Source organism: Carassius carassius, chromosome 2 (genome assembly GCF_963082965.1).
Source record: "Carassius carassius chromosome 2, fCarCar2.1, whole genome shotgun sequence".
Taxonomy (NCBI): domain Eukaryota; kingdom Metazoa; phylum Chordata; class Actinopteri; order Cypriniformes; family Cyprinidae; genus Carassius; species Carassius carassius.
In genome coordinates, this window is record NC_081756.1 from 44,252,491 (window position 1) to 44,264,743 (window position 12,253).

At 41.6% G+C, this 12,253-nt stretch overlaps 1 protein-coding gene across 1 annotated transcript; it reads left to right on the forward strand.

The window, feature by feature from the left end:
• Positions 1-901: 901 nt before the first annotated feature.
• tmem176l.3b (transmembrane protein 176l.3b) lies at positions 902-8,546 on the forward strand. The gene is made up of 7 exons (XM_059504447.1): positions 902-1,105; positions 1,601-1,781; positions 2,724-2,837; positions 3,069-3,125; positions 3,219-3,344; positions 8,196-8,303; positions 8,415-8,546. The coding sequence occupies exons 2-7, from the start codon at positions 1,608-1,610 to the stop codon at positions 8,478-8,480; spliced, it is 645 nt and encodes a 214-aa protein (XP_059360430.1). The 5' UTR covers positions 902-1,105; positions 1,601-1,607; the 3' UTR covers positions 8,481-8,546.
• Positions 8,547-12,253: the final 3,707 nt, after the last annotated feature.

Sequence of the window (12,253 nt, forward strand, 5' to 3'; positions counted from 1 at the left end):
GAATTACGGTATATTTTGTACTAAATAAAAGATACCAGAAAAGTATAAACAAACAGGTTTGAAAAGCCAAATACAAATACAACATTTTACTGTCAGCATTTCTATTACAAACGTCTTTCTGTGCTGAAGTATACTACTGTCTGTCACTGTCTTTAATCATTTCTGTGCATGACTGTATGATGCCACATAAACTATAATATGTTTTATATTGAAAGTTACATTTTCAAATGAATATAAAGTATGCATTTATGTGTGTTAATGGCTACAATTTCTGCGGTGTGACGGGGGTGACGGAACGAAAACTTTACAGTAGATGGGAAACCGACTGCACCTCCATGACATTTTGTAAACTGTATTTATGACAAAGAACTACACAGATGCAGACAACCTATCGATAAACACTGACCTTGCTCCGCGGACTGAAAAACATTCCAATATTATAAGTCTGCCACCGTTTTCATTTGAAATTTAAAGGGTACTGACTCGATCACGAATTCGTATACAGTTTATGAAGCTGACCGCAATTTTTCAGGGGCTGAGTAGAAATTTAGGGTGAAATTATAATTAATATTATTATTATTTATGTTTCTTTATATATATATATATATATATATATATATATATTTTTTTTTTTTTTTTTTTTTTGCATCTTTTCCTTCAATTAATATTGTGGAAAACTGATGCTGGTAAATAAAAAAAAATAAGAAGAAGAATAATAACCCTAATAGTATAGTAAATAGTAAATAAAAATAAGAGGCAACCCAAGTTTAATATTTGGTGGACCCTTTGTGTTACATTAGGAGGCTATTCTAAAGTATTTAGATTAAGCTACAAAAAGTGGCTGCTTCATTTATAGCCTATGTCCGATATTTTCTTTCAGGGGGGTGAATGTCCAAGTCATCTACTTTCATTCTCGTAACTTCCTTCTCCTCTTAAGAGTATGCGGGTTGTTTAGACAAACAGCATTCCTCTGCCACAAAGACCTATGAGGAAACTGAAAGGAGTGTCATTGACGAGAAAGAAAGAAAAAAAGTTCTGTATTTAACAGAAACAAAGGGTGTGGAACTTTGTAACTGAGATTGTTACTGACTCGATCACGTACAAGGTGAGTTTAACTCTTTCACAATAGATCTGTAAAATGCATGCTAGTGTAAATAATGTAGGTAAATAATAATTGTGTTAGTGGTGAAGTCAGATGAAAAGTGTAATCTTAATTTCAACAACATTTTAGCAAACTAATTTTTTTTGCACTTTTATCTTCTTGTGAAACTTTAACGCAGTTGATAAAGAAGTTAGTCAACAATGTGTAACTTGTGTGAGGAGGAAATAAATGTTAGACATTTCTATCGTAATTATAAAGACTAAGAAACACATTTGCATATAGCCTATTTAAAGTGTGCAATTCCCAGCTAACAGGGAACGTTTCCAGAACATTCACTAACTTTCTTTAAAAGTTCTCAGAACATGAATCTGTTAGCTGGGTTATGCTCTTCTGGACACCGTCTTTTTTTTTTTTTTTGTCTTTTTTCCCTCTCTCTCTAGAGTTTATATATTTTATTAACATATAACTGACAGTGATGATTACATCATTTTTGCTCAGTTGCAGGATGTCTCTGGCAGTGTCTCATGGCGAGGGGGTGACAGTGATCACCATCACCTCAAACCCAAAAAGCAAATGGCCGATAGTGTGTCAAATCCTGGGCTCTTTGTGCCAAAGTCCAATGTGTGCTGTATCACAGCATGTGAAAGCGAAGATGATGGGCATCTATATGGCACTTGGGGTGAGATACACATGGAAACAACTAAAGACTGAAATAAAACTACATGACTTTTGCCCATGTTTCTGAGGAGTCTGCAGATTTCGACAGTTGGAGTTGACAGATTTCTCATAACATAGGAGAATTTATGATGGGTTTTTTAGCTTTAGACAATGATTCCATTCACTGTGACCATTTACAAAGTCATGTTTGAAGCCTAATGCTTTAAAATCTGTTCATATTTTAAAAGAGGTTTACTGTAGCCTATTCCACCCTTAAACCTTAATATTAATCAAATGATGGTCAAAAAAGTGTTTTTCTGGTGACTTGTCAAATGCATTGACATTGATCCAATGCTATTTTTATGTATTTGTACAAAATAGGTGGTTGCGCTTCTTTTTAAATTGACATTTTCAATTTGTGGTAACAATGTATGCATTTCATATATCTTCCCCAAAAAAGGTGGGGGGTATATGACTTAAGGTCCATCTTAAAGAGACAGTTCATCTGAATAAGAATTAAGAGTTTTGCCTGCACCATAAAATAGTCCATATGATTTCTATGTTATATTCCATGTCTTTAGAGGTCATGTGATAGTTGAAACAGAACAAAATTTAAGCCATGATTAATTAAAAGCCATGCATCTGTCTGTTCTTTTCATAAAACTTTCTAATGTCTTTAAAGCAACTGTTTGTAAGTATTTACCTTGAAATTTCAGTTTCAAAATCATTCTTATGATACACTAATTTCTAAAAATAAATAAATGCCTTTAAAATTAAGGAATGGTATACTTCACATCTGCGTTTAGTTCAGTCTCACGCACAGCCCGTATTAACACAGCTTGAACCCTGTCCCTTTAATGGCCAAGATATAATGTGAATGTAAAGATATAATGTGGTTTAACTATTATTAAGTTAAATGCAATAAAATGTAATGTATAAACAACATTCTTCTCTTGTTCTGTAGATTATGCAGATTATATTAGGACTTCTCAATCTAATGACGGGGATTTTATTTATGAGCTCTGGAATACACGACTACATTATGGTGTCTAATGCTCCATTCTGGCTTGGTGGTGTGGTAAGAAACATGCTTCATTCTGATTCTGATTATTCTTAAGTTTCTAAATTGTAAAATGAGTGAGTCCATAATGTCAATCAGAGTGAATGTCAATGTTGATGACATGAATTTATTTATTTATTTATTTTTAGAATGTTGGTTTTGATACCCTAATTCATTTTATGTGATCTGTTGATCTATTTCAATCTACAAATGTAAATAATTCCTTTATTTCTTTGCTTTGTCTTTTAGTTCCTTGTAGTTGGAGTGGTGTCTATTGTTGCAGCTTGTTTTCCCAGCTATTTTCTGGTAAGCCTTTAATAATCAAAAACAGTAGTTTGCATTCAGACTTTTTTTCTTTTAAGATGCCATCTCATTGTGTTTTGATTCTGTGTATTACAGCTGCTCGTCACTGTAGTGTTGAACAAAGTCAGTGCTGTGCTGGCTATGATAGGCCTTGCAATGTATGCATGGGACTTAATGAGCTTTAAGGTTTTTATGCACTATGACGAAAAGAACTATGACAAGGTAATTATTCTTTGTTTACTTTAAAATGACACAGGTCCCAAATGAATGACCAATGAGCCACTTTCAAGATAAAAAATTATATCTATTGATTTTTCAATTATAATTCCAGTAATAATATATATATATATATATATATATATATATAATATTTTAGTTTTAATAGTTTATACATTAATATGAACCACAATTCAATTGTTTTTTTCCAATGATTTTCATATTATTATGAATACGTTTTTAATATGGACATTTTTTTTCAAGTTTATCTAAGATTAATCTAAAGCATAATGTACAGGTCCTTCTCAAAAAATTAGAATATTGTGAAAAAGTTCATTATTTTCCATAATGTAATGATAAAAATTAAACTTTCATATATTTTAGATTCATTGCACACCAACTGAAATATTTCAGGTCTTTTATTGTTTTAATACTGATGATTTTGGCATACAGCTCATGAAAACCCAAAATTCCTATCTCAAAAAATTAGCATATCATGAAAAGGTTCTCTAAACGAGCTATTAAACTAATCATCTGAATCAACTAATTAACTCTAAACACCTGCAAAAGATTCCTGAGGCTTTTAAAAACTCCCAGCCTGGTTCATTACTCAAAACCGCAATCATGGGTAAGACTGCCGACCTGACTGCTGTCCAGAAGGACATCATTGACACCCTCAAGCGAGAGGGTAAGACACAGAAAGAAATTTCTGAATGAATAGGCTGTTCCCAGAGTGCTGTATCAAGGCACCTCAGTGGGAAGTCTGTGGGAAGGAAAAAGTGTGGCAAAAAACGCTGCACAACGAGAAGAGGTGACCGTACCCTGAGGAAGATTGTGGAGAAGGACCGATTCCAGACCTTGGGGGACCTGCGGAAGCAGTGGACTGAGTCTGAAGTAGAAACATCCAGAGCCACCGTGCACAGGCGTGTGCAGGAAATGGGCTACAGAGAAGCAGCACTGGACTGTTGCTCAGTGGTCCAAAGTACTTTTTTCGGATGAAAGCTAATTTTGCATGTCATTCGGAAATCAAGGTGCAAGAGTCTGGAGGAAGACTGGGGAGAAGGAAATGCCAAAATGCCTGAAGTCCAGTGTCAAGTACCCACAGTCAGTGATGGTCTGGGGTGCCATGTCAGCTGCTGGTGTTGGTCCACTGTGTTTTATCAAGGGCAGGGTCAATGCAGCTAGTTATCTGGAGATTTTGGAGCACTTCATGCTTCCATCTGCTGAAAAGCTTTATGGAGATGAAGATTTCATTTTTCAGCACGACCTGGCACCTGCTCACAGTGCCAAAACCATTGGTAAATGGTTTACTGACCATGGTATTACTGTGCTCAATTGGCCTGCCAACTCTCCTGACCTGAACCCCATAGAGAATCTGTGGGATATTGTGAAGAGAAAGTTGAGAGATGCAAGACCCAACACTCTGGATGAGCTTAAGGCTGCTATCAAAGCATCCTGGGCCTCCATAACACCTCAGCAGTGCCACAGGCTGATTGCCTCCATGCCACGCCGCATTGAAGCAGTCATTTCTGCAAAAGGATTCCCGACCAAGTATTGAGTGCATAACTGAACATAATTATTTGAAGGTTGACTTTCTTTGTATTAAAAACACTTTTCTTTTATTGGTCGGATGAAATATGCTAATTATTTGAGATAGGAAGTTTTCATGAGCTGTATGCCAAAATCATCAGTATTAAAACAATAAAAGACCTGAAATATTTCAGTTGGTGTGCAATGAAACTAAAATATATGAAAGTTTAATTTTTATCATTACATTATGGAAAATAATGAAATTTATCACAATATGCTAATTTTGTATATATATAACCTGTATATTTCGGGTACAAGGGTCCTTGTACACTCACCAGAACAGCTCCTATACTCACCCCCCAATTTTTGTAACTGCACATACACTGCACACACTTTGAATTTGTTTTGCACCAATCAGTTCCCTTTCAGTCGGTCACTCTCGATGCCACATCGGTGACTGATGCAAAATGGGATATCGCTTCGATAGACCAATCTAATTTGAGTATAAATTAAACGAGCCAATGCACATTGGCATGCAATTATTGCATCCAGCTGCCGCTGATCACTGCGTGAGTATAAGAAGGCAGCAGGTGCAATGCATACCAGCTTTACGCTTCGGAGCCGAACGTTAGTATCGTTCTGATCAACTGTGTCTGCTGTGAACTACGAGTTCAGCACGCTCTTGGAAGCTTCGTGTGTTGGCGAGACGGTGCTTCAGCGGCGGTCGTTCCTGTATCGAGTAGATTGCACACTTCAGCCTTCACTACCCCTGTCGTGTTGCAAGCGGACAATTCCCCTGTGCTCCTCAGCACTAAAAGAGCATTTCCTAAAGAGCAAATATCTCTAAAAGAACTTCACGGGTCGTCCTTATAAGGATGCCATTTCACCCGTGTGTTTCTGGGTGCAGTCGTTACCTGGCAACGGGTGATGGTCACTATCGCTGCCTCACGTGTCTCCTCAGAGAGCAGGGTGTTCGCATTCTCAACTATCTAGATGATTGTCTGATACTAGCACAATCTCGGGATCAGTTGTGCGAGCACAGGGATTTGGTGCTTCGGCACCTGAGCCTGTTGGGCCTTCAGGTCAACTGGGAAAAGAGCAAACTCTTGCCGAGGCAGAGGATCTCTTTTCTCGGTATGGAGTTGGATTCGGTCGAACAGACAGCACGCCTCATAGAGGAACGTGTGTGGTCAGTGCTAGTCTGCTTGAATACATTCAAGGGCAGGACAGCGGTCCCACTGAAACTTTTTCAGAGGCTCCTGGGGCATATGGTGACTGTGGCAGCACTTACACCGCTCTGCCTGTTACATATGAGACCGCTCCAGCACTGGCTTTATGGCCGAGTCCCGTGGTGGGCGTGGAAGCCAGCACTCACTGGGTCCAAGTTACACCGGCCTGTCGCCAGACCCTCACCCTGTGGTTAGATCTTGCATTTCTCCGTGCAGGGGTGCCCCTGGAGCAGATCTCCAGGCATGCTATGGTTTACACGGATGCCTCCACCACCGGCTGGGGGGCCACTTACAACGGGCATGCAGTCTCAGGGGTTTGGACGGGCCCGCTGCTGCAGTGGCACATCAATTGCCTAGAGTTTTAAGCAGTGAACCTTGCCTTGAACCGTCTCAAAGGTCTCTTACGAGGCAAGCATGTGCTGGTCCGAACGGACAACACAGCGACCTTTGCGTACATCAACCGACAAGGTGGTCTGCGCCCCTGTTGCATGTCACAACTCGCCCACCTCCTCCTTTGGAGTCGGAAGGTTCTGAGGTCACTTTGCGCTGTTCACATTTCGGGCCTGCTCAACCGTACAGCCGACGAGCTGTCTTGAGCAATGCTCCTAGGAGAATGGCGACACTCCATCCCCTGACGGTCCAGCTGATTTGGAGACGGTTCGGAGCCACTCTGTGCTCCAGAGACCTCTCAATGCCAGTTGTTCTACTCCCTGAACGAAGGAACTCTCGGCACAGATGTACTGGCACACAGCTGGCCGCAGAGCCTACACAAGCATGGTTCTCCGAGCTAGTGCTCCTTACGGCAGCCCCTCCTTGGCCGATTCCTCTGAGGAAGGATCTACTGACTCAGAGACGGGGCACCATTTGGCACCCACGTCCAGACCTTTGGAAATTCCATGTCTGGTCCCTGGACGGTGCGCGGAGGTTATATCCTTCCCGGCCCCCCTCTAAACCCTCTTGGTACCTGGCTCTAGTGCTTAAATCACTACAGCAGGGCCCATTCGAGCCTTTGTTTTCAGTGTTGCTAAAGTTTCTTTCATTGAAAACTCTGCTCCTGCTTGCACTGGCCTCCATCAAGAGGGTAGGGGACCTGCATGCATTTTCGGTCGACGATTCGTGCCTAGAGTTTGGGCCGGCTGACTCCCAGGTAATTCTGAGGCCCCGGCCTGGCTACGTGCTCAAGGTTCCCACTACACCATTCAAAGACCAAGCGCTGCCCCTGGAGGAGGCAGACCCAGCCCTGGCTTTGCTCTGTCCCGTCCGAGCATTGAGATGCTACGTAGACCGGACACAAAGCTTCAGGACCTCAGATCAGCTCTTTGTCTGTCATGGAGGCCGGCAGAAGGGGAATGTCGTCTCTAAGCAGAGGATGGCCCACTGGATTGTGGATCCCATAACCCTGGCTTATCAGGCTCGGGGTTTGCCCTGCCCATTCAGGTTGCGAGCTCACTCAATCAGAAGTGTTGCATCCTCCTGGGCACTAGCTCGTGTCGCCTTGCTGACAGATATTTGTAGAGCTGCGGGCTGGGCAACCCCTAACATGTTCGCTAGGTTCTATAGCCTTCGTGTAGAAACGGTATCTTCTGCCTTCCCAAGAGGGTTTTAATCACCTCAAATTTCTCCATATACACCTAAACGGATGGTATATGTGTATTTGCTCCCGAGACCTCCATCGGGAAGGATGGGGCTTCCGCAGCTTCCCTGTTCCAAGCAGAATGGGTATCTTTTCCCATTGTGGTAGTGCTTTGACAATGGTGAGTGTAACTACTTGTTCCGGTGGTGCAGGCGGCTCGCACAGGGAACTGGAGGGCGTGGCGTCAAGAGTGACTGACTGAAAGGTTAGAATATTTTTATGTCGTAACTTCTGGAGAAAAATAGAGCAGACAATGGACAAAGTTGAAACTACTGTATCTAGATCGTATGTTTCAACCATGTGGAACAAAAGAGTTCAGCTAAGCATGTGCACTAAGTTATGGTGAATGATATCTAACTTTTTCTTTTTTTTTTCTTTTTTTTTGGGGGGGGTGGATTTGAGACTCCTGGTGTAGAAATTCAAATTGCTTTTATTTCATGACACATTGATATTTCCCATCTCTAGATGATCCGTGAAACACTGGATATCACTATGATGATCTTTTCAGCTCTTCAACTCTGTGTGACCCTCAGTTTCTCTGTCTTGACTCTGAAAGAATTGTGTGAAACAAATGTAAGTGCGAAGGTGCAGTATTACTAGCACAGCTAAAACAGATAAACTACAGTAATCATGGTGATTTCAGAAAGCTGACCAGTGCACTAATGTTTCTGTTTGGTTTTGCAGTCTGTGGAGGACCCTCAACTTTACAAACCACTCAAAGAAGACGTCACTGTCAGTCATGTATGTTAGACGAACAATGTAACAAATTGAATATACATTGTTAATTGAACTAGTTTTGTGATTATAGAAGTACAATTTTTTTCTCTCTAGTGAAATAGCAAATATCCTCTATCTCCACCTCCACAATCATCATGGTACATGTTTATTTTAGGTCTTGATTACTTTATTTTATTTTTATTTTTTTCCTTTACAGCTGCTTTTTGAAGATAATGACTAGAATTAAAATTACATTTTGATGCATTTTTAACACCAAGTTTGAATTCTTTATAGGTTCAGTTCATTTAAAATCTTAAAAAGTCTTCATTTCTCAGAACTGACCTTCATCAAAGCTTCTTTAGGGAGTCTTAGCCTTAGATGCAATAGATTGCCTGAAGACTGTATACAGAGCATTTACTGTGTATTGGGCAAAAAGATAATAATAAATAAAAAGATTTAATCAGATTATTTGACTATTTACACCATATCTGGCATCATGCAAAAGGTCTCCTCTTCTCAACACAACTTGTATATTCTGTGATGCATGTTTACGCAGAGAAACAACTTACCTTGAACAAACAAAAGTCATTTCAGCTGTCATAAATAGCAATAAAACTACCTAGTGATGTGGAACTTGTTTACTTGTAGCATCCATGTGTTTTCTGAAAACATAACTGAGCAAATGAACAACATTAGTACGTATTTTGCCTTGATATCCATAGTTTCATTCATTTTCAAAGGATTTTGAAGAGGAGGTTTGTAAGAGTAATGTCATAGGTTATTCATATGTTGAATTTTATACAAGAAAAAATGAAACTAAGTGATATTAGCAAAAAAATTTCATTAAACTATTGAAGTACAAAGTGCTAAATATACAGTGACAGGATTGAAATGCCCCCTTTCAATGACAACAAAGGGAGCCCCCTTTACACAGGAGTGGCAAGTAACTTCTCCAGACATTTGTACTGGTGTATCTAATAAAATTTTAACCTCATTGAGGAACTCAATGCAAGGGTTAATTAAGTGATTGATGGCTGTTCATGTCTATGCAATTTCACGTTTTGCTGTAAACTTGGGATTCCACATTTTCATTCTCTTAAACTCATTCTTCCCTAACTTTCTATCTTCCTGCAACTTGTATGAATGTCTGAGTGTGTGTGCTTGTGTTAGATTAGTTTATATGTCTTTGATTTATTTAATAAAGCCTTATTCATTTTGAAAAGAGAAGTATCTTGTGTTTTGTGCTTACAATTTAGTCTTAAACTGCCGATCTTGTTACTGTGCTAATGTATAGTGTTTTCACTATACTTTGGATATCAATATCCAGTGCAGATTTGATGTTAAATGGCTCGTTCAGTGAATCGCAGGGCGTCTCAGTGATCAGCCATGAAACAGAATCTCATGTATGGCACCAAGTCCAGTAAGTGGGGGGACTAATGGCATGCAACCGAAATACTGGATGTGGCAACAGACTCCTCCGCTCAGTTTGAATGCCACAGGGTGCTGGAGGATTCCATCAGGATTCACCAGATGGGGAACTTACTAGAAGATTAAAAGTGCACGTATTCTAACCAGATGAATGGCACCATAAGCAAGACAGCAAATTACCTGTTCTTACCCAACACATGGGAGGAAACTGGCTCCACCTAGAGATTCTAAGACCTCATGAAAGTGCCCAGACCGCAGCTCTGAAGATGTCTGTCAGAGAGGCACCATTCGCCAAATTGCAGGAGGAAGCAACACTCCGAGTAGAATGAGCTTTAATCCCTAGGGGGCACAGCTCACCCTGTGATTGGTACACCAAGGCAATGGCATCCACTAGCCAGTGGGCCAACCTCTGCTTAGAGACAGCCTTCCCTTTCTGCTTTCCTCCAATGCAAACAAAGAGATGTTCAGAGCATCTCAAGTCCTAGGTTTATTCCAAGTTAATGAGCACAGCCATGCAAGAGCTGGATCTGCCTCCTCCAAGACAGCACTTGCTAGTTCACCACCTGGTCAAGAAAGGGAGTGGTGGCAACATTGGGCATTTAACCAGACTGGGGTCTCAGGGTAACATGAGAATCAGCCAGCCCAAACTCAAGGCACGATTCGCTGACAAAAAAGCCTGCAGGTCCCTGACCCTCTTGATGGATGTGAGCGCGACCAGGAGTCCTGTCTTAAATGACAGGAACTTTAACTCAGCTGAGTCAAGCGGCTCAAAGGGGTGTCCCTGTAGTCCAGCCAGTTCCTGATCCGGGATAATTTTTGGGAACCTGATGATTAGGTCACGCTTCCCTAAGGATCTTCCATCCACTGCATCATGATGCACCGCAATAGCAGTGACATAAAGTGGAGGGGGACAGCCTCCGCTCCATCTTTTCGTGCAGGAAGGAAAGCGCCACACTGACCAGACATTTCTGAGGGTCTTCTCAGCAAAAGGAACACCAGTCAACAAATAGACCCCTCTTCAGAGCATAGGCCTGCCTGGTAGAGGGGGCCTTAGCCTGAGTGATAGTATCTATCACAGCCTGTGAAAGACCAGAGAGGTCTGCCACATCCCATCCAGAAGCCAAATGTGCAAGTTCCACAGATCAGGACATGGGTGCCAAATAGTTCCCTGCCCCTGAGAAAGAATGTCCCTCCACAAGGGTATTCTCCACGGAGGGGCTATCATGAGGACCGAGAGATCGGAAAACCAGTTCTGGGTGGGCTAATATAGCACAACCAACAGGACCTGCTCCTCGTCCTCCCTAAACTTGCCCAGATGTTAGTGGCCCCAAAAGAGCAACCCTTTCCATCTCCGGGCTGCACATCTCAGGGACGCTTTGCAGTCTTCTGGAAAGACTTAATGGCACCCCAAGAAGCGGGCTGCACCGTTTACCTGTGAAAAAGCTCATCGCCCTGTTCAAAGGAGTCTCATCCTTGGATCCTCCCAGCAGCCTGGCCCACAGCACTGTAAGCCTTGGCATCTAGAGCTGATGACAGCTTACAGGGTTTGAATAGGAGGTGCGGCTGGTTCCTCTAGATGGCGGCATTTTGTGAGCACAAGTGCACTGCAACCACCAGGGAAACATCACCTTATCACTTGGCTGTCCTTCTATCGAGGGTTGTGAGAAGGAAAAAACCTCTGGGAAGAAAGGCACTGGGGTGGAGTCTGGCTGAGAGACACATCCAGAGCCCAGATACCAATCGTCAAGCCTTGAGCGTTCAGAGGATAAAGGTGAGTTCACCCTCAGCCCGAAGCTCTTGGCAGCCCAATGGAGCATGGCTGTCAACTCTGCCTCTGTCTAGTCAGCGAAGCCCAGACACGTGACACAGCGATCGTGTCCATCATCAGAGTGTGGGGATCTACACAGGCAGGCACACAACATAGCTGCATCACGTTCACACAACACCCAGGATCACATGATGTTTTGAAAAGTCACATGACCAATTAGGAAGTGATAAGTGTCTGCTGGTTGCAAGGCAGATTCTCTTTGTGTTGGTGCTGGACACTGTTGTGCGCGTTGGGCTTCCTTTTCATGGAGGTACTGTTGGTCATGGTAGAGCATGATTAATCACTGCCATTTGAATTTTAATATTTATTTTGTTTTATCAGGGTAATTTCTAGAAGTGCGTGTCTACTCTTCATGGAGGACACAGGCTTCTGCATGGAGTTTTAAAAAATGTTGTGATCATCTCATTGTGACCTGAGCTGCTGGGCTGCATCGGTAAATGCCTTAATATGTACATTTCCCATTGAATGTTTTATATCTGCATTGGAACATGTTTTAAAATACGTTTTCTGTCTGTAGCAACAGAATGTTCACCTTTGTCTTCATATGTCA

What these genes read in the sequence shown, in the direction of transcription:
- tmem176l.3b (XM_059504447.1), top strand. Translation starts at nt 1,608, where the DNA reads ATGTCTCTGGCAGTGTCTCATGGCGAGGGGGTGACAGTGATCACCATC. An exon ending in GCATCTATATGGCACTTGGG is followed by an intron (nt 1,782 to 2,723) that starts GTGAGATACACA and finishes CTTGTTCTGTAG; the next exon opens with ATTATGCAGATTATATTAGG. An exon ending in ACGAAAAGAACTATGACAAG is followed by an intron (nt 3,345 to 8,195) that starts GTAATTATTCTT and finishes TCCCATCTCTAG; the next exon opens with ATGATCCGTGAAACACTGGA.